The sequence below is a fragment of the Oryzias latipes genome, chromosome 21, assembly GCF_002234675.1.
Source record: "Oryzias latipes chromosome 21, ASM223467v1".
In the NCBI taxonomy this organism is placed as follows: Eukaryota; Metazoa; Chordata; class Actinopteri; order Beloniformes; family Adrianichthyidae; genus Oryzias; species Oryzias latipes.
Window position 1 is genome coordinate 16,620,816 of NC_019879.2, and position 20,399 is coordinate 16,641,214.

General features: G+C 36.2%; 1 protein-coding gene across 3 annotated transcripts; it reads right to left on the reverse strand.

Annotated features, from left to right (window-relative positions):
- Positions 1–1,531: 1,531 nt before the first annotated feature.
- Positions 1,532–19,944, reverse strand: LOC101161521 (signal transducer and activator of transcription 4). 3 transcript variants are annotated; one of them, XM_023950866.1, is made up of 24 exons: positions 19,874–19,944; positions 19,622–19,761; positions 17,291–17,426; positions 14,023–14,121; positions 13,032–13,124; positions 12,884–12,962; positions 11,287–11,372; positions 11,041–11,192; positions 9,578–9,736; positions 9,179–9,271; positions 8,970–9,029; positions 8,845–8,865; positions 8,287–8,380; positions 8,146–8,190; positions 7,931–8,014; positions 7,744–7,842; positions 7,357–7,492; positions 7,034–7,086; positions 5,891–5,985; positions 4,394–4,530; positions 4,023–4,214; positions 3,889–3,934; positions 1,949–2,054; positions 1,532–1,749 (listed from the first exon to the last, which is right to left on the reverse strand). In XM_023950866.1, exons 2-24 carry the CDS (start codon positions 19,747–19,749, stop codon positions 1,726–1,728), a joined length of 2,217 nt encoding a protein of 738 aa, XP_023806634.1. In that variant the 5' UTR covers positions 19,750–19,761; positions 19,874–19,944; the 3' UTR covers positions 1,532–1,725. The 3 variants fall into 3 exon arrangements, with proteins under 3 accessions (XP_023806634.1, XP_023806633.1, XP_023806632.1); XM_023950865.1 differs by having other exon boundaries at positions 19,860–19,942; XM_023950864.1 differs by having other exon boundaries at positions 19,622–19,909.
- Between the last annotated feature and the right edge of the window lie 455 nt (positions 19,945–20,399).

Genomic DNA, 20,399 nt, shown 5'->3' on the forward strand with positions numbered 1-20,399 from the left:
AGAAGGAGCACATTACTCCAATTTTGAAGTCTTTGCACTGGCTCCCAGTCAGATTCAGGATCGATTTTAAGGTTCTTTTATTAGTTTATAAAAGTTTACATGGAACTGGACCCTCATTTTTATCAGATCTACTTTTAGTGTATGACCCTCCCAGAGCCCTCAGGTCCACAGGTGCAGGTCTGCTGGTGGTCCCAAAGGTCAGAACTAAAACCCACGGCGAGGCCTCCTTTCAGCACTGTGGGCCTCGCCAGTGGAACAGCCTGCCTGAGGACGTGAGGGCTTCAGCCACTGTGGAGGTTTTTAAGAAAAAACTTAAGACACATCTTTTTAGTAAAGCTTTTACATAGTTTGTACTTATCCACATGTTTTTATTTGATTTTATAAAATTTTAACAGCTAATTTTGTTTTGGAGGGATGTGTATGTGTTGGGTTTTTGTGTGTTTTTATTAATTCATTTATTTTATTATTATTTGCATTTATTTTTTTTATTATTACACTCTTTTTACTTTGTTTATTATTTTAACTAATATATATATATATATATATATATATATATATATATATATCTTATTTGTTTTATTCTTTCTTTGGGAAGCACTTTGAGATGCTATGAAGCATGAAAAGCGCTATATAAATAAAGTTGAATTTGAATTTTGATTTGAATATTTCAAGGGGTTTGTAATCGCAAACAATGGGATGATGTTCGAAAACCTGACAACTATGGTACACACTTTTCCCTTTCTTAAGACAGCTTACATTTCTTTCTAGGGTAACATAAGTGGTCAATATGAAATGTTTCACCTAAGAATTATTTTCAAACTTCATATGTAGGGGATGTGGGAATTCATGAGATGTAAAAGGCATTACTTACAGCAGAACCCTGCCAACTGTCAAAGTGGGGATTTCCATTTGAAAGAACTTTTCAGATTATTCTCACTTTTAAGAACCAATTCAAATATTTCAAATACCAAATCTATTCTCCCTAATGGAAAACTGATGGCGTACTTGACCAAAACTTTGAGGTTCACATTCTGAACATATTTGCCTTTCTGCAAGAAATTTTATTTTTATTAGGTTTGCAATCTATTCCACTTATACTAATAAACATCTGCAACATGTTTTTACACTATTTATTGTTAATCTTGAATTAGAGACAATACGTTTGAGGAGGAAAGGATGAAGGAACAGGTCCAACCAGTCTAGGCTCATTCCCCACCTACTTATAGAGAATCACGTGGTTCTCCAGAAGTGTTGTTCAGTCTTCTGGTTTTTGTCTCATATCAAGACAGCATTTGTTACTTGTAGGTGCCTTGTCTTTGGCTGATTTCAAAATAAAAGCTCCAAACCTTTGTTGTGATGGCTAAGTGCTTAAATTCATGGCCAGTAGGTGACAGGCAAGTTTTTCCAATGGGTACTGACATCAAAGAGCAAACATATCAACCAGCTTCAGTGGGAAATAGATGGTGTCAAACTACTGACAATGTCTTTAATATAATGTAAAAAGATCCACAAAACACAAATGATTAAAAAATGGCATTAACATTTTATTCATCAACATACATTGGTTTAAAAAAAAACAATAAGAACATTTAAAACACATACTGAAATGAAAAGGACAATTTCAACGAAAAGCAGGATGATTTTTTTTGTATTATTAGAATGGAGCCAAGCGGTGTTGAGTCAGGGTATAAAAGCACTGCTGGTTAGAATGTTGAATTTCTCCCTTTACTCAGAATAGGGAGAGCTCATCTGGAAACAAAACGACAATTAGTCTGAGATATTCGTTTCAAGATAATGTCTTTATGAATAAGTCAAAAAACCGTTAGTTGAAAAAAAAACAAATAGATCAATTTTTTTTTTAAAATTGGCTTTGAAATCACAAACAATCCTTTATAGTTGGATTAGTTCAGTAAAAAGTTTGATAAATAGGTAGAGAGAGTAAACTTACGGTGTCAATGTCAAAGCACAGCTGCTCGTTTAGCATGTCAAACTCCCCAGGCGTCATCGGTGGCTCAGGAGACCGACACATAGTGGGTGTGGTGCTTGCATTCGAACTATAAACAGCAAACAGGGAAAAACATCAAATACGATGTTAGAGTTCTGCAATAACTAGCAATGAAAATTTTTGTCTAAATGTAACTGAAGAGTGATTCATTGTAACATTTTCACACAGAATTCTTTAATACTTGCTGACTTATAGCAATTAAAACCGCTCTTTTAATTAATTCAAATGATCAAATAAAGAATATTAAGATTAAAGCCCATTTTAAACGTTTGCTTTTACATTTTACTTGAAGTCCATAGTCAGGAAACAGACGGGCTTAAAAGCATATGCAAGCATATTTTAAGCATATGCAAAGAAACTGACAAATATTCTAAACTGTGTTGAAATTATTGACCCCTGTTTTTGATTATTGTGCCTGTTTTTGACTTTTTACAACATGCACTCTGCCTTGTGTCATGTCCATGATCACAAAGGCCACCACACAGGCTTTCATCCGTTACCAGCTTGTCCAACAAGCTGAAGAGGACCCCTCCCCGTGTGAATAGTCCTACTTCAGAGGCATCGTCTGAATCTCTCACTGAAAGTGCCTAAAGCAAGTGGTGAAATTATGTTTTGATGCCTTATTCTTATGATTAAATAACCATGTTTCATGTTTGTACCTTCCATTTAATTGTGTTTACTTATGACGTGCTGCACGGTGGCGCAGTGGTTAGCGCTCTTGCCTCACGGCAAGAAGGCCCCTGGTTCAAGTCCCGGCTGGGGGACCTGAAACAGAACATCAATGGGGTACCTTTCTGTGTGGAGTTTGCATGTTCTCCCCGTGCATGCGTGGGTTTTCTCCAGGGTCTCCAGCTTCCTCCCACCATCCAAAAACATTCTTCATAGGTTAATTGGTTAATCTAAATTGTCCCTGTGAGTGTGAGAGTGAATGGGTGTGTGATTGAGGACATTCTACAGACTGACAGACTGGCGAACTGTCCAGGGCGTCCCCTGCCTTCGCCCACAAATGGCTGGGATAGGCTCCGGCAGCCCCGTGACCCCGAAAGGGAAAAACATATGACGTGTTGGAAATGATAAAAAGGGAGGGCTGTTAGCGTTATGTAATTATCATTTACTTACACGCTATAATCACCACAATATGATTGTCTCAGTTCTATTTTTCAGTAAGAAACAATGACCTGAAAAGTTCTGATTATAGAAGAATATGATGTTCCCGTTGTTCCTGATTGAATTACCTACGTTCATGTCTGCAACCTTCAGTTTTCAATAAAAAGAGACTAGATACACTGGGAAGGCAGAACTCCTCTGGGACAGTTCGCGCTGTCACAGACCGATTCTCCTTCTGCAGAAGTCTAGCAAAAGTTTTCATCTCCTGTGTGCTTCTCCTCTTTATTAAGGAAAAAGGCATAACCCTGACACACTGCATAAATCATGAGGTGTGTGATAAAAAAAATAGGGGGGGGGGAAATCAATAGAGTTGACAAACGTTCTTTTCATCCCTGATTTTAGGTTTTAGAAGTAAAATGACAAACTACAAAAAATAATTTACAGCAAATATGGGCTTTTGTGATCACATAAAACTTCAACATTTGACAAAATTCTGTTATAAACCTGCCAGTAAACTGACAATATATGCATCTCAGGTGGTAGGACTGTAAAAATACTTCTAACTACACAGTCTTGATGTAAAACCAGAACAGAAGAACTACTGAAGCAACAGTAGTTGATGGAAATAAAAAAAGTTTGATTATTTTTGTTCACTTCTGAGCGTGTGTGACCAGGGTTTTACATCTAACCCCGACACAATTACATACTAAAAACTTAAAATTTGTCTCCATTTTTCTCATAAGACACATTTTTAGGAAAAATAGTGCAGAACTCACCGCAATTCAGAGATGGGAATGAGGGTAGATGGTATGTATGGGTGCACTGAAAATTTAGGAGACATACATTTTTAATAGTGGTTTCCTTCATTTTAAACACTCAACAAGCTTAAATATAATTGTTTAGGTCTTGCCTTTGCTTGGCTGGCTGTTGTAGAGGCGTCCAAATGCTTCGTCTTTAGGAATGTCTGGGTAGAGGAACTTAAGCGGGTTTTCGGGGACCACGCCATCTGAAATCACTTTGTAGTCTCGAATAATGTCGGCAAACGGGAGAGCACTGAGCCTGTTTTTAGTGTATGGCTCCACGGAGTTGAACTTCACTTCACCTGTTGTATAATTTTACAGAAAGCATTTAAAAAAAGGCTTCTCTGTGGACAGCAGTGTTTGCCTGGAAATAATAAGGATTATTATGATTGAATGCATTTAAACCATCTACATTATTTCTACAGGATGATTAATTACCTGGAAAAGGTTTAAAATTCAGTTGTAGTGATGAAGACCTTACCACTGTCACTGTGCTCCACCCAGGTGAATGTTATCCCGCCAAGGTGGCTCTCACTGAAGCGCAGCAGGAAGGTTCCAGGCTCTCTGTCCTTCAGCAGGGCACGCTCCATCTCTTTACTCACAAAGCCCATGATGTAGCTGTACGAACAAAGGATAAGAGGGAAACATTGAATTCTTTGTCTCAGATCTTTTTGTACCTGCTTTAGTCTTTTTCTCACCATAGGTCAGAGTGCTCCCACTGCTGCAAATAAAAAAAGCTGACCATTTTTTTCAATAAAGGGGTTACTAATTTCGTAATCATAAAAAATCTCAAACGTTTTAAAGAAAAGTCTGGGTTACATTGTGATTTTTTTTGCCCCTTTTCTAATTGATTCTTTTTGTTGCAGTTCTCTAATGACTAATTATTAAGAACTGAATAAAGAGTGCAACAAAACATTAAATAACTCCAAAGATCAGTGAGGGACTTACCGTAGCTGTTTGGGGTGCCCAGGCGAACAATTAAATGGGACCCTCTGCGGTTGTTGTATTATTATTAATTTTTTTCAATCCCTCCCTTTTGGGTAAAACATCAAATAACTTCCTTACTGGTCCATTTTTAGACAACGTCAATGTCAAGAATCCAAAAAACATTCCAAAAAACTGACATAAAATTTAAATGTTTACAAAATGTATTTTCTATTATATAGACATTATTACTCCTTTTCCTTCTCTGTGACCTTTTAATTTGGAAAAAAATTACATTTATTAGATGAACTAATTTTTTAATCACTCACTTCCTGGTAAGAAATGAAATGACGATAAGTATGGAAACAAATGTATTGCTTTCTCTTTGCTTTTTCCACTTTTCACAGCCCCTAAGATCAAAATGCTTCGTCTGACCACTTTTTAAAAATTGCTTTGAATCATCATTTTTATCTCTGCCATTGTTGCCAGATAGAATCATGGTTTTCCAGCCTAAAAGTCATCTAAAAACCACCAGACCCAACAAAAATCACCCAAAATATTAATCAGTTATTAATTAGCAGTAATTAAATAGACCATCATTTATTAATTCCTGATTTGATTAGAAGTCTACCTTTACTACATTTTTAATGACATTAAAAATTAAAACATTAAAAATTACATGTTTGCAGTTAGTCAGAGAAAACCATGAAATACTGGACTCCTATATTTACTAAAAACCACTGATGTTTTGCTCAAATATTAAAAATAATAAAAAAAATTAAGTGGAAAAAACCCACAAATATTTAAACACTACAAGAGTTCTAGTTTAACTTATTAGCCCATCATGAACAAAAGTGGCAGCCGGTTTTTGTATTTTTACTTTACATGAATTTAAATGCTCAGCTCGGGGCCCCTAGAAAGTTTGGGGCCCCAGGCGATTGCCTACCTTTGTCTACTGGTAAGTCCGCCTCTGCTAAAGTTGCTCAAATTTCACATTTTCTTTGTTGAAGAGATTACAACTGTATGAGATGTAACAACTGAGATTATGACCCACTTCTCATTCCAGACTGGCAGCAGGTGCTTCTTGATGAGCTCCAGGATTGAGTCTAGCCACATCCAAAAACTGAAGGGCTTTCCAGGAATGTTTTCCTTAAAGAGAAGACATTACATAGAAAAGTTCAGGCAGTTTCTTTTTTATTTATTTTTTTTTGGGAGGGGGGGTTGTTTCAAGAGCTTTATGATCAGGAATCAGGAATTTAAGGATTTTTGCCATTAAGGTTAGTTTTCTGTCTGAATATGTTCTTTTAAGGTATTGAAAAAAATCCCTTCATTTTTCTTCTATGCTTTTTTTCAACCCCCCGACTCTTTTGATGTGATTGGCCAAAGGAGAAATAAGCGATTCAAACATTTGAAGGTTTTAATTCAACCTTTCCAACAAACTATGTGACAGGAAATTGATATGATGTCATTGTATCCATAAAGTACAAATATGGTCAACAAAAAGTGCACTTAAGAACTAGGTAATCCAAAACATATAAAAAATGAATTTCAAGACAGCAATAAATGTGTTGTTGCATTAGAAAGAACAGAGTACAGTTTTATACAACATATCATTTTCCCCCTGATTATTAAATTCATCCTTAACTTCACCTGTTGGATTATAAACAGGAATTTACTTAATAATTCAGCTTTATGAATATTCATCCCACTTTAATGATAATAGTTCAGTTTTGGGACAGGATATTCATGATTCCTTTCAGAAAAGATGGGTCTGGAGATATTACACAAAGCACCAGACCCTTTTTCTTTTCTCACTTTGCTGGACTCAAATGCCCTTTTTAATTATAAGCATTCAAATACTTGTGGCTATTTTTCCATTTGGAAATGGATATTTGGACGGATCACAATCAGGTTTTAGTTTCAACCAGTCACAACTTATTTACCGCTCATTAGTTTTCCAATTGTTTTCAGTTTTTTAGTCATGTCACAGTCTTGGTTTTGCTTTTGTTTTTTCAATTCTGTGTATAAGTTGATACATTCAAATCTTAAAACTCTTGTCATCCCATCTTTAGTCTGCTGTAGTTTTGTCCCCCATTCACAATCCAGTTAGAGAAAAAAATGTAACAAGCATCAACACTACTGGCTATGTCCTCGACTAATTAAAACGGACTGCATGGCAAAGTATGGAATCACAGACCTTTGAAAACCTTGACCAAGAAATCTGAAAGTCTCCACAGGAAACATGCTGACCTGGAGGAACATTAAAGAAAGACAACACCATTTTTTTTTCCAAATTAGCCGACTTTTATTAGTCTGCTTAAGACACTCTTGTAAAAAAAAATAATATGTATATGTATACACCGGTATATGTATGAGGTATATGTATGAGTAAATATACACATTCTGTTCTCATAACTACCTTCGCTAGTTTAAAGAACCCTTAAATACAGTTTATTTTTTCGTGTACTATTATACCTTTTTTACAGTCTTCGTTTAAGGTATAAACAAAGAAGAACATACCCAAAAGTTTTTCTCCCAGCATGGACAGCTGTTCTTTGTTGAGACCTCGTCCTGCAAAAGTGGAGAACTGCCAGCTGAGGACCTCAGAGAGCTGGCTCCAGTTGGCCCGAGGCGGGTTACCAAAAAACCCTAAGTTCTATGCAGGAATATGGAGGTATTACTGAAGAATATTAATTGTTGTTTTTGAGTCTGTTGGTCTCTCAAAATATTTTCTTTGAATCTTTTTCAGTCAAATTAATTAAAGAAAAAAAACAAGAAGAAAATGTATTTTTTAGGATTAACAGTGAAGCTTTACTTCAATACGTCACTGTTTCAACTGAACCAATTAAACTATTAAACATGCTTCCTTTTAGATACAAAGACTTTTATAGGAGGAGTTATTCTCACCCTAGGGTCATCCGTCAAGAGGTTGTACCACATAACTGAGGCCCAACCGCCTGGCAGCTGGCTGACATTAGAAATCACCACTAAAGGCAAAGAGCATGTCTGGGAAAATGATAAAAACAAATCAACCTTCATAAACAACAATACCAATAAAAAGATTTTGAAAAAAAACAAAACAATACTGGCTGACCTCCAGGTCGATGGTAAGACCCTGAACTGTGAAGCAAGCCTCGAAACTGAGAGAATGAAGTTCCTCTGTCACAGAGAGGAGGCCCTGCAAAATACAACAGCGTGATCTGCAATAGCAACATCTATGTCTACCTCAAAAACAAACTTTTCCATGTTGTTAGGGCAAACAAAACATGATACACAAGGAAGTAACAGGAATGTTAAATAAGTTTGTACCTCATTCCCCTTTGTGCCATTGATGTACTTCTTCTCTTTCAGTTGCTGCAAAGCACAAGCTCAAATTCAGCTGCTCAGAATGTCACTCCACAAAAAAAAAAGAAAAAGACTTCAAAACTGTGACACTAAATGTTGTCCTACCAGATGTCTAAACTCCACTGAGAGGCAGCCGTTTGAATAGTCCTCAATGTCCATCACTTTAGTGTTGTTGGTCAGGATGAAAAACTGACGACTTCTGTAGGGGGAAAAAACACCAAAAACAATAAAAAAAATAAAACATTTGCTCGGCTGTATCAGAAAAAACAAAACGATTAAACAGTCTCCTTAATTTGAATATTTGAATGGTGAACTGGTTTTAAAGCAATCCTGGCAACATATATGAGTTATGAAACTCAGCAAAAGTTGCACAACGAACATAATATTTAAAAATAACTTTAACTGACTTCTGGCTAAGAATTATAAGAAATAGTCTATCGTTTTGAATTGACACAGAACACTTTAATGAAAATCTTTCTATACATTTTGAAATAAAATCTCTTAATAAAGTGCTTTAGCGGAACATGCATTTAATAAGCTTGTGTATGTATGAAAACACGCTTCCATCATCAAGAGTGGTTCCTTGTTCTCTATTGTTACTTTAATGCTTAACAATAACACAGCGGGTCATTACTGGTATGTTATAAGATGGTCTGTACTTACACTCTGCCAGGGGGGAGATCCCTGCAGACACACAAAACACAAATTTATGGTCATAATTTTAAATCAGAAAAAAATTCTGCAAACTACAAAACCAATTTTCAACAAAAAATAAACAAAGTATGTACTTGTCAAATGTGGTCTTCACTTTAAGCTGATAGTCCACTTCTGGGAGTTTGACCAAAAGTCTGTTAAAGGAAGATAAAGTGAATGTTGAAAAAACTTATGTCTATTCAGTGCTGATTTCTACTAACTACTACTAACCAAATGTAAAAAGCATGATTAACAAACAAATTAAAATAAACTAAATTAAAAGATTTTTTTGACATAACAATACCTGACTTTGGTGGTAAACTGTACTCCAGTCTTTATGATGAGGGGTTTCTGTGGATGTGTGGGCATGCACGGCTGTTTCTCCACCACAAAAGAGCTGAAAAACACAAATAACTCCTATAAGAAATTAGACACTTTTGCAGAATTCACTGATCAAAAAACTTTACGTTAGACCTGTGTTTCACAAAGTAATTTAATTTGTTCATTTCCGTTCATTTTTCTACATTTAAGAAATATAACAATAATATTGATCACTCACAATAACTAATGAACAAATAAAATAATTGTTATATTTCAAATGATTAAACTTGCGTCATATCTATTTTGATTTCAGCCCATTGTAGCATTTTCAGCCCCAAATGCTACACATAATGTCATCAACAGCACTTTCTCCTGTCTTTACCTCTTGATGAGATGGTAGATAAGGTATTTGACTTTCTCCTCCAGCTGAGGCTTTTGTAGCGGTATTGGATCACTCTCATATGTAACCTTAACAATCAGCTCCCCCAGTTTGTCCAGCTGCCGTTTGGTCTGGAACAGGCTCTGTGCTGTCAGAGTAAACCTGAGGAAAAAAACGGACACTTCAAATTATAAAGCAGTTATGTATAAGAATCCTAGATGTTTATTTCACCTAATAGAGAAAAACTAGAACAGAACAAATAATATTTCTCTTCATCGTTTCACCTCCACACCTTACAGAACTATTATTGAGAGTATTTACTAATGTCAATATATTGTATATAAAAAGAAAATAAAAAAGACCAGAAAGTGTGTGTTTGAGTAAATATGCTAAAAATCAAAATACTGCCCAGTCAGCAAGGTCAGGTGGGTCCCATATGGTTTAAAAGTGGGCAGAAAATGTGGGCCCTTAATAGGTTTGTCCACAGTTTCTGTGGTGGCACCACTTGTGTTTGCCCACATTGGCCTTTGTTCACTGAGTGCCCACTTCAGCCTATGTGGGCAAACACAAGTGGTGCCACCACAGAAACTGTGGACAAACCTATTAAGGGCCCACATTTTCTGCCCACTTTTAAGCCATATAGGACCCACTTGGCCTTGCTGGCGGGGTGATTCAGATGATGCAAAGAGACTAAGGTAATAACAACTTCTCGACACCGAGCAATAACTATACAGATTGTTCTTCTTAGAAAATATTACTAGTAAAACCAGTCAAGAAATGTTGATACCCCTTTATTGTTGCATATTTCAGTGGACAAGAAATGATTGTTCTATCGTTTTTTATTAAAACAGTAAAAAACAACAAAAAAAACAGAATAACAAGATAATTACTAAAAAAAAAGTTTGCACTTTAAATTGGTAAATTATGTAGTTGAACATAACTAGGTGTGAAAATTACAAGGTTCAACGTTTCAGATGCTAGACGTTTCTTAAAGTTGGCCACCTGGTTAAAAGACTGGAGGAATTTGGTGTTAATCCTCTTTGCTGATGCTCATCATTGTGTGGCTTAAAATCTTGGACATTCAGCTACTTCCAAGTCATTCCTACTCTTTTGGCTACATGTTAGCTATTAGTGCTACTACTATTGGTGGTACTATTAAGTTGAGTGTGCATGTGGTTTGTTCTTGGCCATCATTTGTTAAATTATTGTACAATGCAATAATTTGCACCATCTCCATCTAATGTATTGTTAATCTGAATTAAAACCTGGAAAAAACATGACTGTTGTTATAATAAGAAACAAGAAACATTTGATTTGAAGGATTTGGTTTTTCGTGAGATTTCATTTAAGATAAATGTAAATCCCATCTGTCCTTTTTGAGTTATCAAGATGACCAACTGCTGTTGGTTACTATGGTTCATGGGCAAATCTGTAACTTTCACACCACAGTTGTTAAAAATCATTACCAGCTTTGGAGCTGCTCCAAGCCGGTAAGAAGAGGACCTCCTATGGCCGCAATTTGCTGCCTCCGCTTCCAGTCTTGCAGCTCAGGGTTGAGCTGAGAGGTCATCAGGTCATCGATTTCTTTGAGCAACACGTCCATCTTTGACAGCACCTCCTGAAAAGGGAGAAATGTGTCATGATGTTGACGCTTTCTGACATGTCGTTCTCGGTTTGCAAACATACACTGAAAAAATGCAACAACTGCATACCTTCCTCTTAAAATCAAGCCTGTTAAGCATTTCCTGTAGTCTAGTTACTTCCTGTTTCATCATGTCAGAGTTCCTATCTGATGATTCTAAGACAAACAAGAGGAACAAACAAGGTCAGACTCAGTTATACAGTAACTTGCCATAATCTGTCAAAAAAACACAATCAGATGGTTTAGTCATTTGTCATCAAACTTTCTAATTTGTATTTTTGTGCAGGTCCAGTGACAAGAGAACTAGATAGTGAGCATAGAAAATTAAATATATAAAGGAAAGTTGATTCTCTTCAACCGAATGTGGCGTCCATGTTGGAATTCAATCAGCGGTAAGTGCTGTTCCATGTTGAACCAAACAGCTTGACTTAATACATCCCTTTTATTGAATAATCTAAGGGTTACCGCTGATATTTCCGACACCAGAACTACAAACTTTGGTGGTTCATTAACTGATCCCATTTCCCATGTAATCCAATCCTTTTTTCTATTTGATCAATAGTTTTCCCCAATAAAAAAACTAATTTTGGAAATGTCTTAGTCATACTTTGTTCTAAACTAAGCCTAACAGAAGAATTCTCACACGAAAAAAAAGAAAAGATTTTTGATGTTAAAATAATTTCAAAATGAAGTATTTTATTCAGTTTTGATTTGTTTCACAAGATGCTTTTGACTTATTTTTTAATTGTACTTAACACATCATATAACAGATATGAATATTACTGTACTTTTATTAAAAATACATTTTGATCATTTACATTTTTAAAGGAAGAAAACCAGAAATTCAGTAAAATTGTCTCCCTGGAAATGTACAATATGGCAATATTTCCATTAATGAGCTGCAACCATCAAACACATCTGTGTTTTTACAGTAAGACTGTTAATCTAAAACACAATCCCGGGTAAGTGTAAAATAATTTATAGAACCTTACTGTCAAAACCACAGGCAGTAAAATTACAAAAATAGCTTACAGTGTGTGTCTTTTTTCCTGTTTTGAACTCTTGTCTTGGGTCAACTTTGGTTTTAGTTCATCTTATCTCTGACTTAAGCTTTAGTACTAACTAGAATGTTTTCTTCATTAACATCTGCATTTGCTGCATTATCATAGGTTTTCTTAGCTTGGTGCCAAATCCTCCCTTTTATGCCTTTTGTCCGTTTCTCTTCCATTCATGCCAAGTTAAGTAATAACTGGAAGTTCATCTATTGCTCTAAATTGATTGACTTCAATTCTTTTCTTGTTTAGGACTGCATTTGTTTGCTTAGAGTTCCCTTTGGACATGAGGCAGTAGCATTCATCTATGGGCTGATTTCTGACAATTCCACTCCAAATTTTCAAATCATCTGCAAATCCCTGAGAAGGGTCCCCAATGTGATATCTGCCCATAGGGTTAGCTTGTAGTGAATTAAATACATTAGAGGATGCTGTGCCTTAAGAGCTACTTTAGTCTACGGAGCCATTTCTATATAAAAAGAAAAAGCATATAAATAGGGCAGATTTACATAAACTTAGACAGAATAAAAGCACACATTGAGATGGATTTCAGCCAATATACAGGGTGCATTTTTTCTTTCCTTTAAAAAAATATCATAAGTAGATTGAGCTCACCACGAGACTGTAGGGTTTTGTAGCGAAAGTCAAAGTCATCCTGCATGTCTTCAATGTATTTCACAGCCTGGTCCATCAGCTGCAAAAAGAAAAGTTTTAAGTTCTGCATGTATGATGATGTGTTTGAATGGTTAAGGTGCCTGATTACCTGGACACTGCCTCTGATGATTGTCACTCTGTTGTCCATGTTCTTTTGTCGCTCAAATGCCACAGAGTTGTGCAGTGATTTTTCCAGTGGACCCTGTTAGAAACACCTTCACTAGTCAGTGTTTTAGTTCTGGATTTTTTAAAGATGTCCAACTCTGATTTATGCTTCATCTGTGTGAGTCAATTGCCTTGGTCTACAGGGTTTTGTGTGTTTACACATTTTTAATTGACGCATTTTTGTGGATATAAAAACAAAATGTAAATATTTCTTTATTTGAAAGATCATCTTTGTCATCTAGTCTGCTATGACAGCACACGCACTTGAGAGTACTACACTTAATTTACGTTATTTCTCAAATTGAATAATTTTTTCAAGTTCAATAAGTACAACATGTATGTTAAAAACAGGAAACTTTTGAAGCAGTGATGGAGAGGAGGTCACTAAACAAGATCTTATCCATCATGGACAACCCAGAGCATCCTCTCCACCCTGTTCTGGATAAACAGCGGAGCTCCTTCTCTAGAAGGCTCAGACAGCTCCGCTCAAAACTGCCCGGTACCAGAAATCCTTCCTGCCCAATACTATAAACCTGTTCAATAACTCACAATGCAGAAGATAACCTTTGCACATTTTTTTTCTCTTTTTCTTTATTTTGCACATTTCTTTGGCACATCTCTTTACCTGCACTGTTTTGTAAATAGCTCTTTAAATTATAAAACATTTTCCTTGTTCTTGTTTTTTATTTTATTTATATTATTCTTAGTCTTTTTTCCTGTCTGTTGTTATGGTAACGAACAAATTTCCCACGTGTGGGATCAATAAAGTATTTCTGATTCTGATTCTGATTCTGATTAAACTGCAAAGTATTCAAAGAAAGTACTTTTCCTATAGTCCTTTTCTACTTTAATTCAAATTCAAATTATTTTTTCAAATTATCATTCTCAAGAATAGTTGTAGATTGTGCAGTGCACCACAAACCGATGCAACAAACCTGTTCCTGCATGCAGGCGCTGGAGAGAATGCGTTGCTCTTCTTTTAGGCAGGTGGCAATAACTCTGGCCATGACTGCAGGGTTGGCTGTGTACTTCAGCTGGAAAAAACATACACATATATGTGCATAAAGACAGATGTTCAAACTAGAAAAAGCCTCAGAAAAGAAGATAATTCTCTAAGAGTTTAACTGTTTCTATTTACAAATACAATATACAGTAGTTTGGGAGTATTTAACATGTAGAAATGATGTCTATTTTGTACCAAACTGACTTTTCTAGGAATAGTCTTGAGCTCTGAACTGCAGAGGAGTCATACGTTTTCAGCTTCTACAATGATCTCAGCCATGCATAAGGAGATGTAGTTCATCTGATCCAAAAGGTAATGTTTCACATTTGTTTGTGTGTGCACACTGCACAGCTATTTTGTTACCACTGAAGGGTAGGTTACTTCCCCAAAATAACTGTGGACCAATCAAACTAATCCTTCTTTTGGGAAGCTGCAAAGCTTTACGGCAGAGATTGGCATCTATCAGTGAGAGCCCAATGCTATGGTGAAAAAGTAAACAACGGGACAGGTTATGGTGGGTACTGTTGCAACATAACCCATTTTATAAAAAGTCTAAAATGTGCAGAATTGATTTTGAGAGTTTAAAATAACAATTTTGCAGTTTTAATTAAAGAAAATCAGCAGATTTTTGGTTCTGAGGTGTTATTTACGCAAAAGGCATTTTTAAGGGTCACAATTTAAGCAAAGGTCTTATATTTTCTTTGCATTAAAGACCCACTCTGGTGAAAATTGTGTTTTTGGTGATACTAACATGTTCTTGTGGCATTTTTCTGATGTTGGAGGACACTTATTAAAAAATTGAAGCTCGAAATTGCATTTCTATATATTTCTATATTTACATAGCTGTGAATCAGAAGCAGTTGAATAAAAGGTAGTTTTTAAAAAAGATTGTATTTGTAATGTGGAAAAGATGCTGGTTGGGTCACAAACTCCCTGCTCCGAGCTCCCAGCACTAGGGAAGGGAAGGGGGGAGGGGTTGCTCCATGGCAAAAGTCCCGCCCACAACTCGGAGGCAGATTTCTGATGAACTACTGCTGCTCTGCAGAAACAGTGTCCCATTATTTAGCCTCAAAACCGCATGATCATAATTAAAAGACCACTGGGAATGCTTTAAAAATAGATCAAAAGAAGATGAAGGTCTTAAAAGGTCCAAACTTTGCTTTTCAGGTATTGTTACTGAAAAATTCTCCATAGTCAATCCTTTTTTACCCTGTCAACTGCTAGATTTGCTATGCCGCCGTTTTGTGACACTTTGGATGCGAGAAAAACACCCTTCAAGGAAAAACCTCATACCAAGTCATCACAGTTCATTTCACCTAGCCCCACCCCTTCAAAAAAGGGGAAGCTAATCGTTATTTTGTCCATTACTTTCACTCAGGCTTCAAAAATTTTAATTGTTCTAAAAACAGTGATTTTTTTTTTAACTCCAGAGGCTGATGAACAACACAAACTCCACAAACATGTTTATTTAGGGCTTTTAGACTAACAAATATAGAATTGTAGGTGGGAGTGAGGGGGTCATCTTGTTTTTACCCACAGCTCTTTGACAGCAGCCACACAGACTTTCCCCCTAGGGGTGTCAAACTCATTTTCACCGAGGGCCACATCAGCATAGTGGCTGTCCTCAAAGGGCCAGATATAACTTATACATGTAACTAAATGTAATGAAAAATAAATGTAACTACTCCTTAATGTTAAATAACTCATTATTTTTTCAAATAACTTTTTAAATGAGAATTGCAGTTGCATAGAAAACATATGTTTGCGTGTTACTCTAGCATAAATCCTTTTGAATTTGATTCTGTCCGGTTAGGTTATACAGACAGTGTTTAAGTCCTAATATTTCAATCCGATATATCAAGTCAAATTCCCCCTAGATATGAATAAATACACACCAATTTTTTAATTTTTTTTTAAGAAATTAAAAACTTTTCTGCTCTCGCGGGCTACATAAAATGACATAGCGGGCCACATTTGACCCGCGGGCCTTGAGTTTGACACATGTGCGTTAGAGCCACCCTGGAAATGACAACAACACAGAAATGAAGTGATGCCAATTAAGATGGAAATTTCTGCTGAGGGATGAGGGAAACTTTCACTCGCCTCCATGAGTGACATGTTCATCAGCGTTACCGGAAAGCCAAACACACCTACACTTTCGCTAAAAATGACAGCAGTGCTGCTGGCGGGTTTATCTACTTCTTTTTTTTTTTGCCTCTTCCTGATGCAGTTTTAGTGCCACAAGTATCTCTTGATCAAAGATCAAGTAAAATATGCTCAGTGAGGGCTTTCCCCTTAAAGATATTCTGGGATTACAGTGAGAAAGGAAAAGGCTACAATATATGAATAAAGCAAACTTCACTCACACATAACAGAAGTCAGCCACAAACTATTGACTACCGCAGAGGTGTAACTGCTTCCTCTGAGAGGTGTTTGCTTCAACTCCAGAAAGTACATTAGAGGCACAGGAAGCAAGTGGTGTGAGCTCCACTGCCACTTTCTGCAGAGCTACCAATCTTTTCAAGAAGAAACGTGGTCGTGTTTGTGAGCACTGCTCAGAGCACAACTGCACATCCGGAGGATCCAAAGTTGCTAGATCAGCACTTTTTAAAGTGTTTTTTTTTTTCCATTGACTAAAACTCAAGATGGAACAAGTAAACGTAAAATTTGGCAGAAGATTAGGCTCATCTCTCTGTGGTTTTGTGTTGACTTGATTTGAAACATCTCCCAGGTAGATGATAAAGATAGAGGAGAAACCCTCCTTTAATGTCTCATTCTAGAGGGCGTTACACCGTTTTCTTGCCCTTTCACTTTTAGCACAAAGACCTGCTTCTGCTTGTGGGTTTTTTTAGTGACTATAGCAAATACTGGAAGGAAGTTTGATGTGGGATTGAACCTTTCTACTGATGTGATGCTTGATCAACCCACACGATTAGCCATCATGTGAGCATGTGGAGAATCTTCATCACATTCTGCCAATTGCACTCTAAGACTATTTCAAAGCATGTGTTTTCTTTTGTTTTCAGTTTAGTTTTCGCATCAATGTTGTGCTTTGTTTTGTTTTGTGTGCATTTTATGAGCCTACAGTTAAACAACCAGGCTCCAGAATGCAGTTAAAAACAGGAAGTAAGCTGTCTGGCTGTGTTTTTAACATCTGCCGTATGCGGCTATTCCTGAAAAACAGATGAAAGGGCGAGCACCTGCAGCTGCTGTTGTATGATTTTCATGTTGTGCCTCTGCAGGAAGTTTTGCTCCTGGGAGCGCAGCTTCTCCAACTGGGACAGCAGGTTGGTGAGCAGCACCCCCGCCATCGACTCATCGTTGACGGCTGTGTCCCTAAAAAGACAAGGCAGCAGCTTTAAAAAAAGATCCAGCTGGAAGGGAAGGGATGAAAAATAATCAAAGTGATGCTGGGGAAAACAGAAGAAAGCATCCTCTATAGCAGGGATCAGCAACCTTTTTGAGGATGAGGGTTAATTTCTGGGGTCTGAGTAATACAAAGGGCTACACAGGACCTGTTTACTGAAAATTTCCCAAAAAGCAAAAACACAGACTAGTATAGTAATAACTAGTGGTCACATATCAATAGTAATTATTTTCTGCAATTATAATCAATGATCAACAGAATTGACAAGAAAAACCTGTATAAACATGAAACATTGAATTATTTCTATTTATCTACTCAAACATTTGAAAATCAGGAGGGACACTTGTATTGGTGGTACAAAAAAAAAAATCGCTCGTAACATTTTTTGAGCCAAGGAAATCATAAATCTTTTTGTCAAAATACGTTTTTGAAAACTTGATGAATGAAAATGTAACATCTTGAGCAACATTTTGAGCTTATTGAATTACATCGTGATCTATGACCTTTTTAGAGATGGCCTTGCAGGCGCTTTAAGTGGCCGAGTGGCGGCGTTGGTGACCTCTGCTCTATTTGGATTAATCACTATTAAGCTTTGCCTGGTTTATTTTGACTTGGGCTGCCCATCTGGTGCCCTTTACATTTAATAGTATAGCAATTATTTAAATTATGTACAAAGAACAATCTTTAATTTGTTTAGGGGAAAGTCGTGGAACAGGCAACAGTGGGACCAAGCAGAAAGAAACACCGTAGTTATCACATTTTCTTGTTGTACATGGGGGCAGAAAAAGGGGTCAAATAAGCTTTTTCGATCTTTTCTTGAAAAAAACAGTCCATATTTCTTGCAGTGAGCAACGGCGATAACTGAAAACAAAACACAGACAGGCAAAGTCTAGAAGAGCTTCAAAGGGTGACCTTTTTTGTGGGCAATTTTTTCTAGGTTACTGTTTTTTCCTGCGTGAAAAGAGTTCTCCCTGTTTTGTTCATCACTTGTAAACTCGTTGGACTCTATTTATGTATTCTTTGTTTTTGCTAAAGTCTTACTCCATGGTGTTTTTAGTGTTTTATTTCCAACTCATTATCTAAGAATCTCCAGGAAATATAATGTATTACAATTTCATAATATATTTTATTTATAATACATTTTTCAACCAAACACACCATTGTAACTTGCTGAGCTTCTGAGTAACTGCTGGGTTATTCATCCGACCAACATGCGGTTTTAAAAGTTTTTTTTTTTTTTTTATCATATTGGAGCATCGGTTGTCATGGAGATAACACAGCATCAACAGCAAAAAACAAAGGTGAGAAACAACTAAAGTGTCTAAGAGAATAAAACTTAAAAAGGATGAAAGCTCTTTATAAAATCTTGTTGTTTTCTGAACTCAAGTAATGCTAAATAATTAAGATTAAGATCATTTAAAAAGACAACCTTAAGAAATGATTTGACCTTAAATATTTTTGTTTCTATATGGGAAATAAAGTTCAGAGACAAAGAGGATTTTTAATTTACATTGAAAAGAAAACATGTATTCTTCTGCTTTTTCCACAGTTTTTATTTTCAGTTATAGGGTTCGTTGTCAGTTTCTCATGTTTCTATAAACCTCAATGAACTGGTGTCCCATTCTTGTATCTGCTTGATTTTAAGGCAAGGTAGGTTTATTTGTGTAGCACATTTTGTGTCAAGATAATTCAAGGTGCTTTACAAAAAACATCAAAATACAAATTTACAGAAAGTTAAAAGAACTGAACTGAATGTAAGCTTAATGTATCAGGGCAAATGTAAACTTTTTATTCTTTTTAACTTTTTATTTAAAAAGATCACAATTTGATTTTCCATTCTGATGAATTATCGATTAGTTTTTCATATTTTGACTTTATGAACCAAAATACTTATAAAAATCCTACATTCTTATTAAAAACTGACAGAAAATCTATTTTACTTTAAAAAAATAGAATTAACTGATTGATTTGATAGCTTAATATTGCATTTCTTAAGAGAATGGAACTATTTTGTTTTCGTATTAACCCTTACCTCACTGATCTCTGAACGTACTCCTCATGTGGTGCTTGCTTTACAACTTTTTAACAACTATACGCCTCTTGAATATGGAAACTATGGCTTGTTTGTTTATAATTAATAATTAAATAATTAAATAAAACTTACCAGTCCTGGGACTCGATCCAGCTGGCCAGCCCCTGCCGGATGTCCATGGGGAAATTATCATCATATAAGTAGTCCACGTGCTCCAGAAGCCTCATCTCCAGCTGCTGGATCTGCTTCCACTGGCTCATGCTGCGGAGCTTCTGATCATTAAAAGGAGAAACAAGATGGAAACCTCTCTTCTTCTTACATGTAAGACGAAACCTCTCAATGCCGGAAAAGTGGACCGTGTCTTTGTTACCCGCGCTGCTTTACCGTTAGACTGGTGTTTGTTATGTGCTCTAGTTCAGGAAGAAACCTCACTTATCCGCAAAGACAGCCTCCACCTGTCAGAGGCCCCGCCCCCTTCCGGCAGCGCCGCGTGTTCGGTAAAGAAAAAGCCGCAACAGTAAACAACGTAAACAATCCTAAACTTCACCTTACATTTGTCACTTTAGGCGTCCTCCTGCTTTAAAAATCCAGATCACTTTGACAGGAATTTGTCAGAACATAATATTCTATTAACAGATATAGGAAGTAACGTGTTGCATTTACTAACCCCGAGCAAAAAGTAGGACAGTTGAGTTGAACATGTTATTTATTAAGTAAAGCCTTATTGAGTAGTATAGGTAGGCCTATAGGCATAAGCACAAGTATAGCCTACTATAAACCATGTTAATGTATTGTAGGAAGTATAACTGAATACTTCAGACTGCATTTGAAACATTTTAAGTTTACTATTTATAGATAGTAAAAATAAACTTCAAATACACAGCCTCACTTTTAGTATACAGTAAGTAGC